This window comes from Zootoca vivipara, chromosome 7 (genome assembly GCF_965207765.1).
Source record: "Zootoca vivipara chromosome 7, rZooViv2.hap1.1, whole genome shotgun sequence".
In the NCBI taxonomy this organism is placed as follows: domain Eukaryota; kingdom Metazoa; phylum Chordata; class Lepidosauria; order Squamata; family Lacertidae; genus Zootoca; species Zootoca vivipara.
The window spans coordinates 43,737,934-43,757,799 of record NC_142590.1 but is presented as its reverse complement, the minus strand read 5'-3'; the positions used below and the strand labels follow the sequence as shown (position 1 = coordinate 43,757,799).

General features: G+C 43.6%; 1 protein-coding gene across 5 annotated transcripts in view; it reads right to left on the bottom strand.

The window, feature by feature from the left end:
* Positions 1 to 4,559, bottom strand: part of PIK3R3 (phosphoinositide-3-kinase regulatory subunit 3) — a 252,695-nt gene extending 248,136 nt beyond the window's left edge. The window contains exons 1-2 of one of the 5 annotated variants that reach the window (XM_035123276.3): positions 4,239 to 4,559; positions 2,761 to 3,502 (exon numbers count right to left, since the gene is read on the bottom strand). In XM_035123276.3, coding sequence (XP_034979167.3) covers positions 2,761 to 3,079 — 319 coding nt within the window. In that variant the 5' untranslated portion in view covers positions 3,080 to 3,502; positions 4,239 to 4,559. Of the gene's footprint in view, positions 1 to 2,760; positions 3,503 to 4,035; positions 4,121 to 4,176 lie in introns of those variants that run through there. The other 4 variants (XM_060276934.2, XM_035123281.3, XM_088674093.1 and 1 more) reach the window with 4 other exon arrangements.
* Positions 4,560 to 19,866: the final 15,307 nt, after the last annotated feature.

Genomic DNA, 19,866 nt, shown 5'->3' with positions numbered 1-19,866 from the left:
AATCATACTACGCACATTAAGCAAAGTTTTGCATAAATGTTTTTTTTTAACATTCTTGTGATTATTTTTAGTGTTGGAGGTATGGAGAGAGAGCAGGATTTATTCAGCACCATAAAAGTCACAATTCCACAAGATTTTATTTAGAAATAAGTTCCACTGATACCCAAGAAAAAAGTTCAGCCTGTTAAATATTTCTGCAGTCAGTATTATTATAATCATCATTATTATTTATTAAATCTTCATTCGTAGATCTCAGGGCGGTTCACAACATAAAAATACAACTTAAAAACACAAAATTAAAAACAAGAGGAAAAACGAACAAACCAATAACGCCTCCCTCACATTCAGAGTCTAAGGCAAAGCAATAAACTCTCTTTTTAAGATACACACCCTCAGCAATATGGAGAGTGGCCATGTGGCTAGTATAAAGGTAAAGGTAAAGGGACCCCTGACCATTAGGTCCAGTCGTGACCAACTCTGGGGTTGCGGCGCTCATCACGCGTTATTGGCCGAGGGAGCCGGTGTACAGCTTCCAGGTCATGTGGCCAGCATGACAAAGCCGCTTCTGGCGAACCAGAGCAGCACACGGAAATGCTGTTTACCTTCCCGCTTGGAGCGGTACCTATTTATCTACTTGCACTTAGACGTGCTTTCGAACTGCTAGGTTGGCAGGAGCAGGGACCGAGCAACCACAAATTACACGCCCAGGATGAATTTATGGTTGCAGCCCTATATCCACTTACCTGGGAAGCCCCACTGAAATCAGTGTGATTTACCTTTAAGTAAACAGGTATAAGATTGTGTCATAAACCAGGTGAAGATTTGCAAAACAAGGGACAGGCAAGTTTCCTCTGTTCCAAAGTTAAACATTCTATGCCTTTGTTTTCAACTCAACTCTAGCAGGTTAATGTCAGCCTGAGAGTATAATGTTCATCTTTCACTCTTGTCTATATGCCTGCATAAGTAGAATAGTGCTGTGTTAACCTGAATGTGTTTATTATATTCTTGGTCCAATAAAAGGTATTGCCTCACTGCTCTGAGTATTTTATTCCATGGAATCAACACAGCTGCTATGGCTCTGATTAAATACTGGAGCCGCTTCAAAATCATTAGCTCCGCCAAATACTCCTGCTTAGACAGTTTCTCTGCCCTTCTGTATGTTCCCTGCCTAGCAATCCACCCCGTACGTTTTTCATACAAAAACCAAGCAGCTTAAAAGTCCATAGTCACTGCATATACACCACCACCCCTATTCTAAAGGCTGTTTTATGTAAGATTTTAATGGGCACAAACACCTAACTTTATATGCCTGCTAACATGAAGCTGAAGCACATCTACATCTACCATGGAAATTCTATGCAGGAAATAGGAGACTTTAGCTCCATGGGTCTCATATTTATGTGATGTACATGAGTTGGGGAAGGGAAATGTGTGGGCCTTGAATGGTTGTGATGTTGCATTTTATTGTACTATTGTTTTAACATATTGTTATCCCACCCCCAGTTTGTAATCCTCCCTGGGTGTCAGTGGGCAGAAGAGTAGGATAAACAAAATAAAATAAAAATGATACAAGCGATTCCAAAGGATTTGGTGGGCCTGAACCAACGGCCCATGTGTCTGCTGTGTGGAGTTCACATTGGCCATGGTGCACAACTTACTGCCAGCACATTTTTGCAGGGTTCTCTTAACCCTTGGTCAGACCTGGTTTACATGAGTGCAAAGACCTAAGTGCTGAATTAACACATACCATGCTGTCCACACATGCCCTTGGGTAGTCCCAACTGTCCGTAAAGATGTCCATATTGATAAAATAAAAGCTATACCTGTCCGAAGAGAATTTACAGCTACTTGCAGCTTTTGGGGCACAACTTGTCAATCATTATTTGGACCAGGGGTAGGTAACCTCAGGCCCGTGGGCCGGATGCGGCCCAATTGCCCTCTCAATCTGGCCCGCGAATGGGTCCGGGAATCAGCATGTTTTTACATGAGTATAATGTGTCCTTTTATTCAAAATGCATTTTTGGGTTATTTGTGGGGCTTGCCTGTAGATATTTCAAATGAAGATGCACTGCTGGCCCTTCATTTAATTAACAGCAGACTTTTTTTTTTTAATACAAGTCATCTGGACAATTCAAAGAGATGGAACATTTCAGAATGTCAGCCTCATTTCTCATAAAAACAAAAGCCAGAAGCGGCTTCTTAATCCCCCCCCCCATTCCCATCCCAGTATAAACACACTGTTCCCAACCACCAGCACAGGCATCCACATATCTGGCTAACCATGTGACTTGCTGCTCACATGAAAATGATTACCCTGCACACAAAAAGACACGCCAGCTGGAAAATTGGCCTGCCCTGCTTCAAATTCTCGAGTGGTTCATACACATCACGCTCTGGGAGAACGTGGCTCTCAAACCACACCATCCATAAACCGTAAAATCATAGGGCTTTCAAGAAAGCCTCACTTCAGTAGCAAAGCCAACATTTCAACAGGGAAAGTTTCTTGGGAACGCACATTCCCCCTACTCCCATTAATGGAGTGATGTGCACAGACAACGGAAGTAGAGCTTGAGAAAGTCCTATGAACTTCAGTGCATGGCTCAAGGCCAACTAGTTAGAGAGCACAGCCCTCTTCAGATTGCTGCAGGAGGACACAGTTAGGAAATACTGCCATAATTCTGGAAAACTGCTATATTTCATGCCTCATACAGAAACACTTCATTTGAAATACTGTATATAAATATATATGTATGAACTCACCCCATAAGTGACTGGAAGGTGCCCCAGTTGGCATTGGTGGCAGTGGTCTGGGCCTTGATTTAGGAGTGGCAGCCACAATCCTCACAGGACCCAAGTACTCTACGTAAGTGCCTGGGAAATCTCCCCATTCCTTGGTACGTTCATTGAAGCCATTAAGCCAGCCTTGGGGGTTTCTCTCATCCCCTTCCTTATAGTCCACACAGGCATGCCCTGCCCTGTTGACGGTGAGCAGGTCTCCAGGGCAGAGAGACAGGTCTTCCTCCCGATCCTTCTTATACTCATAAAGAGCACGGTACTGCAATCCATCCACAGAGGCCATGGCGAGAAAGCTGGGAGGCTCCCGAGTTACATCAAAAACTTGACAGTCGTGTGCATCCTCGCAGGCATTGGGAGAAGATGGAAGGAGGTAACTAGGGGCTTGGATAGAGAACTGGAGTTGCCTGGGTTTTTTAAAGCAAAAACTTGCAGCCCTTCCACTGGCTCCCCCTGGTTTCAACTCCCTGAGCACAACTCCTTGTTTCACAAAGGAATGATGTCAGAAGCAAGCAAACCCCCCAAGGGCTCAACTGTCTGCAAAACTCGGGCCATCAATCTGCAGTCATCTTTACAAGTACCGCCAGTTCCCAGCTGAGCAACTTAATGAGGCAGAGAACCAAAACGGCAGGTCTCCTCCTCTCTCTGTTCAGGCAGTTGCAGATTCCAAGTCTGGCATCAACAGCAGATCCCTTGGCAGCACCTTCTGCTGTAAGAGTAAGACAGTGACATTAATGATTTCATAAAAACACCGGGTTGCCAGCTTTTCAGTCAGCCTCTGTAGCTGTGCCTTTTAAGGATGGCTTCATGAGGATCTCCAGAAAATGACCCCCCCCCAACCAGGCTGTGAAAAGCCAGATGAAGCTGCTGTTAAAGGCACATGAGAAGGGTGGTCCGTCTCTGAACACCTGTTTCTGGCTAGCTGGCAACCTTGTAAGGATGCAAATGCATTTTCCCACCTCTGACCCAACCCCAAAAGGCGCAGCGAGCTTGAGAGAAGAACCTACTACAATCACCGAAGAGCAAGCAGAGAATGTCTTTCGAAATGAACCCCAGAAAGAAGCTCCCCCACCCCAACCAACACCTCCACAGGTTTATTGCATCACAGCCCAAACAAGGGTCCCATAGAACAAACTCAAATGGTAACATCTCGCTGCATTTTGAAGTAGCGTTTTAACTGGGAGGCCAGAAACAAACAAATGTATCCTGCGCAAATGAGGCTACTACGCGAAGCATGCAAACCTCATTCAACGAAAGTTTCCACCCTCCCCGCGCACCCCTCCAAAATCGCCTGACTGCAGCCTTTTTAAGCAACAGAAAGGAGCAAGATGCGGTGCGGGGGGGGGGGCATTTCAAAGCATACTCATCTACTCATCCACTTACAGGCGGCAACTCTCCACTAAAGCTTCTGGGAACCGGAACCCATCTAGTTCCATGCGTGTCACCTGTTACAACTTGGCCCGCTGCCGCCGCAACCTGGAGGGAAGGGCAGAGGGGACAAAAAGCAGGCGCGCTTCCCGACCGCGGACTGCGCCGGGCGCCCCAGCCCCGCGTCCCGCTCGCAATCTCTGGATGTTCCCTGCAAAAGGCAGCGGGGGAGCGGGAGGGGGAAGAAGGGTGGGGCCCAAAGTTGCCGGCGGACAGCTCCTCTCTCCGCCCCCGTTTCTATGCATAGTAATTCCGAGGCAGTTGTATCAACCGGACGCTGTGCATCACCACCGCCATCCTCTGCCCGCCTGAAAACAATTTTACACCCCTGCACTGCTGAGCAGGATTTATTTGGTGATGTCAGCAGACACACCTCTCGGTTGCCTGAAATGTAGAGATACCAGGCAGCTCTGCAGTGGTGGGGAGAAGGGAGGAAGGAAAGAAAGAAAGAAAATGGGAGTAAGGGAAAAGGAGGTTTCTGTGGTGACATGAAGTCGCAAACTGGGAAAGAGAATGGGAGAAAAGGGAAGGAAGGAAGGACGTGCATCGGACAGACGTTTTAATTCGCTGTCCCGCCAGCGTCATCTGGGCGAGAGCAAGGGGATAATAATAGATACGAAGGGGACGTGGGGAGCGAACCGTCCGCATCCCGTGGAACGAAAGTGCTTTGCTCAGCGGCGCGGAAGAGGGCGCTCTAGGGGCAGGAAGCCCGCGGCAAAGGGATAGTAGGCATACGGTAGTTGCTTGGGAGTAAAAGCACCGATTCGGCAAACACAGCAGCAGCCTGCACGCTCCGCAGCTCGTGCGCGATATTAGCTGTATTTGTGCACAGTCGCGTCTGGGAAACTTGACCCTTTCATTCCGGGAACTCGTGAACGGGTGTTATAAGAGACATGTGTGCACGTGTGCATGCCGCACTGCTGTAGGAAGTGACGGCGAATATGAATGCAGCAGCAATCGAGTTTGCCATTTAAAAATGTATGGCTGCTCCCTTAAGTCGGGCTTCAGTGCTTAACTCTGAAGGAAGCGCGCAGAGGATTGCCGCAACCCCAAGGGTTGCAATCCATTTGCATAAAATTGGGTATGTTTACCCCAGAGAAGAAGCGGGAGCTGAACGGCCTCCCGTCCCGGCAGCAGCCCTCCTGCATTGCAGATCCTGCACGGAGGAGGAACAGGGGGGTTGGGCTAGATGACCCTCCAAGATCCCATCCACTTCCTCGATTCTGTGTTTGGGGGCTCCTGTAATACACTGGCCGGGTTTAATGGGCAACATCTGGAGGACCACAGGTCCCCCCCCCCCGCAGATTTACTGGGAAAGGAAAAAAGGCTGGATGAAACCAACAATCCTTGCCCCGTTTGCTGGCAGGGCTTTGCCCACATCACTGCCCGCACACACCCAGCCTTACTTTCTTATAATAAAAGTAAGACCTTGAAAATCAGTAACTTACAAAACTAAATTTAAAAGCATACTTCTCTGGGGGTTTGGATGACAGATTGCAGCTACTTCCTTTAGCTGCACAATTTGCTAGTGGGAATGGAATGAGTTCTTTTACATTCCAGCATATGAGTAAAATTAACAAAGTTGACTGCACTATTCTCATACTGAAGGAGGCAACCATTCAGATCCAAGCAGCCTGCACTTGTATTGCTGCCAGCTCAACCCTGCCACCATGCAACTGTTGAGCAAGCTTGAAAATAATACTAACTGGAATGAATTGGACGTGGGTGGGGAGGTCTTGCTTCGGCCAGTGATGTGGAATTTGTGGCCATTCAGATGGACTACATTTCCTCCCACTTTAGCTGATGTTTGACACTGCAGCTTGAAACCTCTGAGCAGCTTTATTTATTGACATTTTTTTTCTGAATGGTTATTAGAATGCAGGTGGTAGAGAAAGCAAGGATGAATGAGCACACATCTGCCATCCTCCAATCCCACCCCCTTTAGTCTTTTTACTGTCAGACCCTTGACAAGGACCTTTATTATTATTATTTTAAATTCTGGTTGAGAAAGACAGACCTGAGCAGGAAGAGATTATGGTGTCAATTAATCCCAGGGGCTCCTTACAACAGAATAATGTTGGAACTGAAAGAGTAATTTTCAGTGCCAGCATGTCTTTTAACAACTTAACATTTGGAATAACAAACGAGACATCCCTTGTATTTCCATACGTTATAGTTGGACAGAATGAACAAAGACTTACTGGATTTAAACTGCCATTAAAAAAACAAAACAAAAGCTAACAACCCAATTAATTTTGCAATGTGCCAGCTAGAGAGAAAATTGCCAATGTCTCATTTTCACTGTGATGAATTTCCAGACTGATGGACAGCACAGAAAAGGTCTAACACCTAAGCCGCTTTCACTCGCTATATCTACACTGCACAGATAGGCTTTTCTTATACGGATATCCACACTCAGCACGTGGATGTCAGAGGGAAGGGATGATTGGGGAGCCACATAGTACCGTACTTCCACCCAATGGTCTCTGTGCTGTAACTTGAGGTACCACTGTATAAGGCAACTTCCTATATGCCTACCCTGCACACAGGTGATGTGCTACACTAGGTCACACACCAACTCCCTCCACCCACACCCTTTCCAGAAACCTGCAAGAGCTAACAACTTCCGGTAAAATTGTATTTGGGACACTGGTTTATTAATCAAGAGGTTACAAACACCTCGGGTTACAGACACTTTGGGTTACAGACTCCACTAACCCGGCAGTAGTACCTCGGGTTAAGAACTTACCTCAGGATGAGAACAGAAATCGCGTGCCAACGGTGCGGCAGAAGCAGGAGGCCCCATTAGCTAAAGTGGTACCTCAGGTTAAGAACAGTTTCAGGTTAAGAACGGACCTCTGGAACGAATTAAGAACTTTACCTCAGGATGAGAACAGAAATCATGCGGCGGTGGCAGCAGCAGGAGGCCCCATTAGCTAAAGTGGTACCTCAGGTTAAGAAAGGTTTCAGGTTAAGAATGGACCTCCGGAACTAATTAAGTTTGTAACCAGAGGTACCACTGTAATTACGATTTTTATCTTAATATAGCTTTTGATAAGCCATTGCTCTTAAAACCAGCATTGGCCCAGAGAAGAAGGCCTCATTTATTTGTGTTCCATTCTCCTTCAGCCTTGAGTTCATTAGGGATATTCATCTTTACAGCTCCTTCACCTGGTGTGGAGAGCCTTTTTCCTCTTTAGGGCGAAGAGATGTTAAAGTTGCTACTTATTTATTAGCACTCCCAACCAGAGCAGAGTGTACCAGAATGGGATGAATTACCCAGAGGTCTGGTTTGATAGTGAATCTTCTAAGGAACATTCAGTGTATCTTAGCAACCACATGCATCAAGGTTTGCAATCCCAGAGCAGGTATTAGCACCATAATAGATGTACCTATTACTGGAAGGCCCATCCTGTTGTAAGAGTAGCTCACGCCTTGACTGAGAGGAGTCAATGCAGGGACAGAGAGTCCTTCCCCCAGTGCCAAATTGCACAACCAGTTTTTATGGTTGTGGTTATTTGTGGTTATTTAAGTGAAGGGAACCAAAAAAATATAGTAGTCATTTCAACAAAGAACAGCATTCTAACACTGGCACATAGTGTAATAGGTATATAGAAAACACTCTGTCCTGTGGACCAAATGACATCTTTTAATTGGAGTCTCAAATGTATGCCATAGGATTTAAAACAGCTCTCCGATGCACAGTGCAGGAGATTTTAATATTGTATTTTAATATTGTAAAATACAATTTTAATATTGCATTGTATTTTAATATTTTGCTGGAAGCTGCCCAGAGTGGCTGGGGAAACCCAGCCAGATGGGCAGGGTATAAATAACAAATTATTATTATTATTATTATTATTATTATTATTATTATTATTATTTAGCTGCATGCATTGACATGCATTCTCTCTTTATTTATATATTATTGGCTTTATTCTTCATTTCTATGTGAAATGGTATTCATCATTTGAGACTAGCAATTTATTTATCAAATATTCTGTTACTGGTGGTCATCCACTCCTCACTGTATTAAATGTACAGTTACTGTTATTATTTTTTTATGTGATTAGCTTGCCTAACAACAAGTGGTTCCTGATCTTAATAAGTAATTCTGTTTTCCTTTCTTTTTAATTTCATTATTCCATGCTTCTTGCTGGAGTTGAAATATATAATGTTGTCTCTTAATCATGAATATACAAAGCTACAGGGTTTAATAAACAAGCCAATGAATGAAAAGGCATCTGTTGGGAAAAGAGTTCATTAGTCATGCCTACCACCATTATTTACTAGTCTTCTTATTACCATCTGTGGATAAATGCAACATCTCTTCTGGCATATTTTGTTGCATATCTCTGCTGCACTTGATTTTGTATGGTTCCTCAAATGGTTATATATAACCTTTGACAACAGTATATTTTTCTTCCTAATATACTAATCTTAAAAATTCAATTTCCCCTCCCAATTAATGACATATTTTTTGTTTAGCTCAGGATGAGCTAACCTTCAGATATTGCAAAAAGGAGAGTTTCTCTTTCATTATATCTGAACAGTAGGAGTAGGCAACAGACAGATTGTGAAAGTGGGCTGCAAGTACTGTAATCCCTGTAACCCCAGGAGTGGCTTAGTTGTCTATCAGAACTGATTTCTGAAACATTACTTTTCATCTCTTTCATTAGGAAGCACCTGGACCGCGTAAGCTGCCTTAAGGCACCTGGCAGAAACGGCAACTTGAATAAAATATGGGGGGGGGCAGGTAAGCCCCACCCCACATAATCAATCACATAATTTGGTGCACACCATTTGAATGGCAATGCCCATCAACTCGGGGGGGGGGGCAGCCACCTCAAATATTTTCTGAGAGGGCAAAGCCCCCTCGGCCCCTAGGAGTTGGCTCCTATGGCACCTGGAAGGAGTGTGAATTGTTGTTGTTGTTTAGTCGTTTAGTCGTGTCCGACTCTTCATGACCCCATGGACCAGAGCAGCCAGACACTCCTGTCTTCCACTGCCTCCCGCAGTTTGGTCAAACTCATGTTCGTAGCTTCGAGAACTGTCCAACCATCTTGTCCTCTGTCGTCCCCTTCTCCTTGTGCCCTCCATCTTTCCCAACATCAGGGTCTTTTCCAGGGAGTCTTCTCTTCTCATGAGGTGGCCAAAGTATTGGCGCCTCAGCTTCATGATCTGTCCTTCCAGTGAGCACTCAGGGCTGATTTCCTTAAGAATGGATAGGTTTGATCTTCTTGCAGTCCATGGGACTCTCAAGAGTCTCCTCCAGCACCATAATCCAAAAGCATCAATTCTTCGGCGATCAGCCTTCTTTATGGTCCAGCTCTCACTTCCATACATCACTACTGGGAAAACCATAGCTTTAACTATACGGACCTTTGTAGGCAAGGTGATGTCTCTGCTTTTTAAGATGCTGTCTAGGTTTGTCATTGCTTTTCTCCCAAGAAGCAGGCGTCTTTTAATTTCGTGACTGCTGTCACCATCTGCAGTGATCAAGGAGCCCAAGAAGGTAAAATCTCTCACTGCCTCCATTTCTTCCCCTTCTATTTGCCAGGAGGTGATGGGACCAGTGGCCATGATCTTGGTTTTTTTGATGTTGAGCTTCAGACCATATTTTGCGCTCTCCTCTTTCACCCTCATTAAAAGGTTCTTTAATTCCTCCTCGCTTTCTGCCATCAAGGTTGTGTCATCTGCATATCTGAGGTTGTTGATATTTCTTCCGGCAATCTTAATTCCGGCTTGGGATTCATCTAGTCCAGCCTTTCGCATGATGAATTCTGCATATAAGTTAAATAAGCAGGGAGACAATATACTACCTTGTCGTATTCCTTTCCCAATTTTGAACCAATCAGTTGTTCCATATCCAGTTCTAACTGTAGCTTCTTGTCCCACATAGAGATTTCTCAGGAGACAGATGAGGTGATCAAGCACTCCCATTTCTTTAAGAACTTGCCATAGTTTGCTGTGGTCGACACAGTCAAAGGCTTTTGCATAGTCAATGAAGCAGAAGTAGACGTTTTTCTGGAACTCTCTAGCTTTCTCCATAATCCAGCGCATGTTTGCTATTTGGTCTCTGGTTCCTCTGCCCCTTCAAAATCCAGCTTGCACTTCTGGGAGTTCTCGGTCCACATACTGCCTAAGCCTGCCTTGTAGAATTTTAAGCATAACCTCGCTAGCGTGTGAAATGAGCGCAATTGTGCGGTAGTTGGATATAAATGAAAATACTGATATTACACACCAAGTCTATTTCTATGATAATAAGAGCTAGGAACAAAAGTTCCAGGTCTCTGGTTTATTATGTGGCATCTGATTATGGCTGTTGGTTGTGATCAAGATGCACATTTCAGCCTGGCACAAAATGTTCCAATTTAAGTTGTTCCTGTGGCTTACATTAGTGGGTATTCAGAATCTGTAGAGAAAATGGGAGAATAATCCTCTAGCCTCTTTAAAAAAAGATTCAGCTATCCTTTTGCATTCATGTGGAGTTTCCAGGCTGGTGCTCGGCTTGCAACTGATTAAGCTCTCAAGCATCCTGGGTAAGAGGAGCTGCTTTAATGCCATGGCAAATACAATTCTGTTGGCTTCGCCTTCTGAGCTTTTGTTCCCCTTTTCAATTCAGAGATATGGCAGGTAGATTAAAGTGCTCCTTCAGAAATTATCTTCAGGCACTCAGAATGACAGGAGAGAATAGTGGCTCTTGGGCAACAGTTTTCCCCCAAAGTGTCCTGATACTGCGTATGACGACCATGAGGGACACTTTGTTCCACACACACCGTTGTCTCCTTGTATCTATGGATGCAATTTAGACCAACAGAGCATGTAAATTAACACGTAAGTCGTCACTTTAAAAACGAACGTAAATAAAAATGATTTTATTTTAAAATCGTCAAGATTTAATGTTACTTTTGATATTATTTGTGTCATCATAAATAACAAGCTGCATAGCTAAATGTTCAGAGACGAGAGCAGAATGTGAACATATTTGCACCACATGGATATCATGAACGTTGTCAAAATGGCTGGCCCAAGATATTTTGCCGCCTGAGGTGAAGAAATGGTGTGCTCCTCCCCATTCCATGCACAAAAAGCTGACTAGACTGGCAACAACACTCAGAAATAAAGATTTCTGAATGTATTGACAAAGTTGTGTCAAAGCATAAATACAAAATTATTACAGATATGAAATGATGTATAGTGAAATGTATTGCTTAGATTGGTGGCCATAAATAAAAGGTATTTTACTTATTTAGAATTTATAGGAAGGAGGGGGAGAAAGGGACTGAAGAGAAAATAAAATAAAATAAAATATGTACTTCATGCATGCTGTAAACTATGGGTACTGTACTATCATATGCCTCATTATTTGTGTAATCAATAAAGACTGCATGAAAATTGTTGTGCTCCTTTTGCCCTCTTGCTATTTTTAATTTTTGTGTCAGTTTTTCCAATAACGCTGTTTGCCAAATTGCATTATACCATTGGCCCATAGTTAATAATTGTAATGATTTCCATGTCCTAGCAATAGTTGTTCTTGCAGAGGCTAATAGATGTGTTATGAGTTCCTCTTTTCTAATTTGCAACAGGTGAGCACACAGTTTCCTTACTTCATTCCTGTGATGTGACTGGGATGAATTACTTGCTTTTTTATATATATATATAAAAGATATCTGCATTTTAAGTAATAAGTTAACAAGATATTTGGTCACTGCAATGTAGGTGTATGCTTCCTGAAATCTGTCTTTCAATTTAGGTCAGGGACACTAACAGCCAAGAAGCCTAGCACACTGTAGGCAAATGTTTAGCTGTAGCAGTCAAAACACCTTTTCTGCTCAAGCTGTACTGCAAGCTATTTATTTCATTTTGCTTCTGCAACTGCTTTACTTCTCAAGATGTTACAGATCCATAGCAAAGCTGTTCAAGGGAAAATCCATGGTTGTTTAAATGCAGTTCATGTGGGGCAAGATGGTAAGTGAATGGCTAAGTTGGCCCTGGAAAATGTGTAAAAGTAATCCTGCTGTAACACCTGTCACTCCTCGCTCATTAGATTCATCCAGCCAAGAACCATTTATCACACCAATTGATTTTTCCATTTGGAAGGCTTAGTGTTTGAACACCATAAATGTTTCACTGCAGCAGGGCACGTAGACCTGATGTAATGTATAGGGGAAGGTAGAAACGGAACCATCACATTGCAGAGGTGAGAAAGCACATATCTTTATCTTTTCTTCCCTGCACACTCTTCACAGAAAGGGGAGAAAGAAGGAAACAGCAATTCTGTTTCAAATGAGATTGAGAGAACGGCCAACACTGGACGCAACATCGTTTTCTAAATTAATATGGGCTGTAACATTAACAGACTTGCTTTCCATCTGAGGACAGAGAGCTAAACTAAAAAAGAAAGACTGTTTATCTCAGGTTGACACTTGTTGATTCCTGGGGTTCCCTGACCTCTGCAATATGCAACCTAGAATGTGTTTAAGTAACACAGTACTTCATAAACTGGCTTCTAGCCCAGGTTTGAAATGGAAATTGCCTTGGTCAGTTTCCTGGCACGTGCTAGTAGTGTGTGGAAGGGTTTAGGAAAGGAGCATGACTCTTCCTTCTGAGCCTCTCAGTGGCTTGCAGTACCATGACTCAACTTGCAGGAAGGGAGCAATCCCAGTTATTCCATGGAATGTAAAAATAAAAATAAAATATTCATGCTTTTCCAGAACAGCTTGCCGCAACTACCACCATTACTATGGAGTAACCACACAATAAACACTTGCATACATACTCAGAGTTACGAGTAAAGGTTTCCAGGGTTGAGAGATGGGACTTCATCTGCTAGGTAGGTCTGAGACCCAGTGTATCATAGCTTGATTCTGTAATGGTCCAGAAGGTGATATTGGAGTTCTCAAGGGCTGGACTTGGAGCTGCAGAATACCTTTGGACTGGTGAGCCTAATTATATGAAGCTCAAAAAACCAAAATGTTCCGGTAATCATGGATTCATGGTTTGGACAAAACAGGAGACTATGGTTAGTGGAAGAGGTCCTAGTTTGCTTGCTCCCTCATGTAGATATGTCAGATCTCCAGCTTCAATTCAGGGCTGCAAAAGTCAGCTGTTGACATGTGTCAAACTGGTCATACACCAATGTGCACCAAAGTCAATGTGGATTCTTCTTTACAGAATGGCTTTCTAAGCAGCCTGGTCCGCAGTGGTTTATGTTGGTTGTACTGTCAGCGTTCTCATGGCTGAAGCTGATGAAAAGCCACACTTCCACACAGAGAGATATGGTCATGAGAACTGGCCTTGCATCTTCTCCCCCCCCCTTACTCCCCTTCTTACTCATAAGTTAATGCTATTTCAAGATATTTTCATACCCCACCCATAGGAGAGATGTTAAACAACTTTTCCCCTTGCCTAATTTGTGCCCCAGTCTGTGGAGCACAGTGCCTTGCTTTGCTTATTAACCACCAAGTAGCAAAGTCTGGATTAATTTGGCCTAACTTGCCAGGAAAAGCAGCTGTGTGTTGTAAATCACAGTGAAACTGGCCATATTGCAAATAACTGGTGTGTGCTAGTTAAAGCCCCCCTGAGTGCCTGCAGCAGCTTCTCAGTATTCTTGCAGACATTACAAAAAACAGCAGTTAGATAAGCCACTGAATGCAGCATGAAAATACCTGGAGTCATGAGGTTACAAAGCAGCACAGAGGACCTGGGCTACTGCAGTCAATGCTGTGTTCACACTCCCGTTTATTATGCATTTCCAGTGCTGGGTTTTTAATCCATGTTCACATGACATAATCCAAAATGCTAAACTACCCTGTACTTTGTTACAAAATGCGCACTGTTTCTCAAACCAGCTTCACACCAATATTGGAGTCCTTAGACCTCTAGCCAGGTTTGAACACATTTGCAAAGGTGTTCATACCTTTGTCAATTACCTGTCATTTCCTTCTGGTGTCTACACAAATAGAAACAAATCTGACAGTAATGAAGCCGCACAGATGTGAACAGCTTGCGGGAGGGGGGAGAGTGCGCATGCTGTATCATCTTATTCCATGAAAGACCAAAGTGGGAGGGGATGCACAGGAAGAAACACCAAACATTCCTTCCTTCACAAAATTCTTAAGACTTAGTTCCTCCACTCCAGTGCTTTTTTTTTTTAGATCAGCAGGGGGAAGGAAAGCTGTTATTAATTATTGAGCTGCTACTGATGTCCAGATGCAGCACATCAGTCTTCAGTGACTTAAGGGTCCATGCATAGTACTGTTATATTTTTGAGAAACTGTATATTCTGTAACATAGTCAGTATGGCAAATACTCAAGAGGAGCTGCTGGTTACAGGAACCAGCTCCTTATCTTTTTGCTACAGGTGGGTGATAGAAGCTGCAGCTTTGGGAAGGGTAGTTGTGGCCAGTTTCATTTGTAAACTTCTAACTAGTTTTCATCAGTAGGAAGCCATCTTATAATTACTTTGTGTTTGTATAAGATCGTGTTTTCATTGGTCGTAAAACTTCTTGTTTTATGTATTTGATCAAATTGGGTGTGAGGTGGTAGTACTTTTATTAAAGAAGGATGTAATCATGAATACAATGTTTGGGTCATTGCCCTGCAGTGTTACCTGTCTGAACCAGAATATCTTATGTAACAGTTTAGATAGCTAGACTGGACAGGTCAACAAACTGGACTGAAAGGTGTTCTTGGCATGAGAAAGAGAGAGAAATATGACCATGTTAGAGGGAAGTTGAGACACTGTGGAGATCTGATCAGTGTCCCAGAAAGGACTGCTGATTTGGTGAGTTATTGTTTATTTGCTAATGCTAGATAGGGATTAGGAGTTGTTATATGTGTATGTAGTGTTCAACTGTATGAGCAAGAGAAGTTCAGACTTGCATACTGAAGCTGTCAGAGGCTGTCTGGTTGCCTCTGGGAGCAAGAGATGAAGTGACCTACTGTCAAGTAGAACCTGCTGAATGAGGCCAATGGCCCATCCACTCAGCTTCCTGTTTTCACAGGCACCAATCAGATGCCTGCAGGAAACCCACAAGCACAACAGCACTCTGCCCACTTGTGATTTCCAGCCACTGGTATTCATTCATTCATTCAAGAGGCATATTGGAGGCATAGTGGATGGATAACGTAGCCATTGTGGCTAGTGACTACGGATAGCCTGTGTGAAGAACTTCTTTCTATGCATCCTGAATCTTCCAGCATTCAGCTTCATTAGATGTCCCCGAGTTCTACGGTAGTGCTATGAGAGGTGAAAAACTTTTCTCTATCCACTTTTCCATGCATAATTTAACAAACTACTGTAATCACGCCAACTCTTACTCATCTTTTCTCTAACGGTCCCAAATGCCATAACCTTTCCTAGTGTGGGAGTTGTTCCATCCCAAGCTGGTCATAGTGTGGCGGAGTGGTTAGAGTGCAGCATTAGGAGCTGAGAAACCAGGGTTCAAATCCCCGCTTAGCCATGAAGCTCACCTTGGGCCAGTTCAGCCAAACCCATCTCACAGAGTTGTGGAAGTTGAAATAAGAAGTGGGAAAATTGTATATGCTACCTTGAGCTCCTTGGAGGAAAGATGAGATACAAATGTAATAATAGATAAAATAAAATAAAAGTGTCCTGGATAGAACAGACTACAAGGGGACTTCATGTTGTGGCCTAGCTTTGCTGGAGTCTTCCTGAGGTCTTCCTGAACCCTGCAGTGTTCTGGTATAACATTTCTTCAGTCCCGGCTTCATCATACACCTCCAGCTTCCCTGTTCACCTCAGACTGCAGCCCCAACAGGAAAGAAATCAGAGAAAGGGCATTTTAATAAAGAAAAGTAAAGCTGAATAAAATAAAGCTACCAGATACGAGAACTGCTTTGCAGATTATGGCACAGAACTTGCCAAATATGACCTTGGCTCTTGGGAGATTCAACTCTTCCACACTGCTTCTCTTTCTGGGCTAGCCTGGGTAGCAAGCGTGCCAGCACAGCTGCATCTGTCTGCTGTGGGTATCTTCTTGTTCCATCTCTCCTCTGTTCCCAGACAACCCATTGTTTCCAAAATGCCATTGTTACTCTCTTTGGCTAAGCTCAGCTTTTATAATTTTTTGTCTTCCCCCGAATTGTTATAATTAACATTTGTGCCAGGTTCATTTTCCTTTGGCTGAATTCTCATCACAGAAATGCCGACATTCACAACAAGAGAGAGCATACGAGGACTATTCAGTCTGAGCCTGTGTTTTCAAAACAGTGTCTCTGTTTCTGTCTGGAGTCGCTTTTGATTAATCCATTGTTCTTTCCCACTGCTTAGAGGCTTATTGGAAAACAGAGCTCAACCTTTTTTGTTCAAGAAAAATGTTGGTTGCATGTGAAAGTAGAAATTATTAATCGTATCCATCCAGATCCTGTGTGTGTGTGTGTGTGTGTGTGTGCGCGCGCATGGGTGTGTGGGTGTGGGTGAGAGAGAGATGGTTGGAAAAAAATGTCTTTCCCCAATATCTTAGTTATTAATAGAATCTGAGAGTTAGAAGGAACTCTGAGGATCATCTACTCCAATCCCCTGCAGACCAAGAATTGTGCAATACAAGCATTTGATGCCAAATAGCTGAATGAAAATTACAATCCAGAGCCTTGTTAATTCAGGAGAATTAATAATTGCCAATCATGTGAAATAAGGGGAATACATTTTGTTGCAGGAAAAGCTTGTCTGAAATATATTATTATAGGATTGGGGGGTCAGTCTGGATGATACCCCTGTGCCCCTTCTCACACCTATGATCCTGTATCTGTGACTAGAATCTATCACACGGAATTCTGTGAAGCAGTCAAACCAGCTCCTTTGCTAAGGTAATTGGTTTAGCTGCTCAGTTCAAAATAAGGACATTTATTGAAGAGCCAAGCAGAGAGAGATTGAGAAGTGGGAAACTATTTTTTTTAATATAAAAAAACAAAACAAAAACAAAACAGTTTAACTAGGTACCACTTACTTATCAGGAAACCCAAAAAACAGAATACCTTCCATTTCAAACCATTTGGGTGAGTCCCACCTAGGTTTCCGTGGTTGCTGACCACAGCAGGAAGAAGGCAGAAAATAGGGCAACCTCCATGATTTCTATAGAGGGTGGGAAACTCTCAAAGAGAAGAAGAGAATTCAGATGTTCCAATCACAATTTGCACAGTCAGGGTGGGGGAGAGGAGGGTGTGGTGTGGTGCAGATTTTTGGCACCTGTAAATCTCTGGGTAGACTGACCCATATTTTGTGGTCAGAGGGTTGCTAGTGGAAGGCAGGTTGAAGCTGACCTTTTGTCATACCCACTGTTTCCTCCTGCCTGCTGGCCAAAGAGGGCTCTCGTTTTCTCACCAATAGAGGAGAGAAGGCCATGGCAACCTGAATTCTACCTGATCTGACAACAGTTCACATGTAAGTGTGGTCCTGTGATGGCCTTCATAAATCTTGAAATGCAAGGGTCTCCATGCATTGTGCTTCAATCAAACACAATAGTTTCAAGCCTGACAAGTTGTATCAGCTGGCATGAAACACACATTCATTAAGCTGGAAGTGCAAATCTTCCAAAATCTGGATTGTTTGATGAAATACCGGTAGTCAGCAAAGTGTCTGCCATTCAGTAGGCTGGCTATCCTTCCTGCAACTACTACTTTCTCTTCACTTTACAGTTCCACTCACCACCTCAGATGTCTTGCTTAGCAGGTTTTTTTCTCAAACTGTGGTTGGCAAATAAATACCACTTCCTTCCGTGTGTCCTCCTAAAATCCAGTGAGGCTCAATTCATCTCAAAGTTCTCTAAACCACATTTGGAGTCTTGCCTGCTTTCCAGCTACATGAAAGGGAAGCTAAAATAACACCAACACCACAGGAACATAAATGGGCTCTTTTTCCTAGACATTTCAGTGCCATCTGCTGGAACTGGAAGAGTGAAAGGAAGAGCCCTCCCTCCCTCTCTCCCCTCTCACTGGATGGTGGCAGCCATAGGAAAGATTAGTGATGTGTGTTTTTTTTAGCTAGATAAAGTTTAGTTTAAACAGTCTTTGAAATGAAATGAGGTTAACTTTCAACTTGTTGACAGTGGAAACATTTAAGTTAGGAAGTTACCTAGTAAGTTCATTTGTGAGAAATGGGCTCAAAAATGATGAATTGCCTTTTGATGTTATTTTTCTTTTTCAAATGCAGTGAGTGGTTTCTTGTGCATTAACTTCTGCTTCACCTGAAAGCAACACTTGCCATACAGTTTTCAGAATGGTTAAGAATGGGGTTGTGCGTGTGTGTTTTTTTTTTTTTACATGCTTGCTATTTCATTTTAGGAACATATTGAGAGATCCTGTGTGCCTAATAGACTATACTGTACTGCATCAGTGGCTATATTACACCTATTGACTGATAAAGTACTTTTAGTTAGTTGACTTACTTTAGATAAAAATAATCTCACAGTAAGAGCAAAGGAAGCATGTTTTGGTAAGGAGGGTGGGGAGGGGGGGAACCTAGATCTTCATGCCAGAAAATAGTCATTGGAAACAAAACCACCCCTTTCTAGGAAAGTGAAACGATGTGTAAAGGAATTTGAAACAGAAAGCAGAACTCGACAGCAGGCTCTACGTACTGTAATTTAAAAGGCTGGAAGAATAGAATTCCTATTAAAACCCTTCCCCTTACTAGCGGTGCAGGAGCCTTGCATCAGATAAAGACATGAGCTGGTTCGGTTGGGTAGGTGAGTAATGAAATTCTCACAAAACCACAGCTTGACTGCCTTCATTTTGCAAAACCCCTCTGCACTTCTGAATTCTGTAACTAGCACTTTGTTATATACAGTAGTCCAGTGGCAATGGGATGTGTTGCAAAAGGAAGGCTGTATAAAGTCAACCGGGGAGAGCCATGGCTATCTGGCCAAAAGAGTGGGAGATGAACTCCTGCTATAGGACTGGGGTATCTGTTCCAACCTCACCTGGGGAATTACTGTACTTGATTGGGAAGCCCTAGAAGCAGAATATACAGGGCTTCCATCCCACCTGCCTGAAAGTAATAGGAAAGGGAAGTCAGTGTGGTTTTGAATGGATGAACGTGGACACAGTGTTAGAAGGGGGGTATTAAGCCTGCATACAGTGTGATCTACAGACATGTATCTGAGTCTGGTAAGGAATGAGTACAGAGACAGAACAACTATGTAGAAGACCTGGGTCACCTTCCAGGAGCACTAGATTCATTACCTCCAATGGCCTTGTTCATGTTTATGAGACTCTCTTTGTGCACTAACTGCATGAAGGGGATCCACGTGATTTAAGGTGTTCTAGGGCTCCACTGTTGCTCCACTCCTTGACATCCATGTGTTGAGCAAAGGGACCCCTGACCATTAGGTCCAGTCGTGACCGACTCTGGGGTTGCGCGCTCGTCTTGCATTATTGGCCGAGGGAGCTGGCGTACAGCTTCCGGGCCATGTGGCCAGCATGACTAAGCCGCTTCTGGCGAACCAGAGCAGCACACGGAAACGCCGTTTACCTTCCCGCTGGAGCGGTACCTATTTATCTACTTGCACTTTGACGTGCTTTCGAACTGCTAGGTTGGCAGGAGCTGGGACTGAGCAACGGGAGCTCAGCCCATTGCGGGGATTCGAACTGCCGACCTAGGATCTGTGGTTTAACCCACAG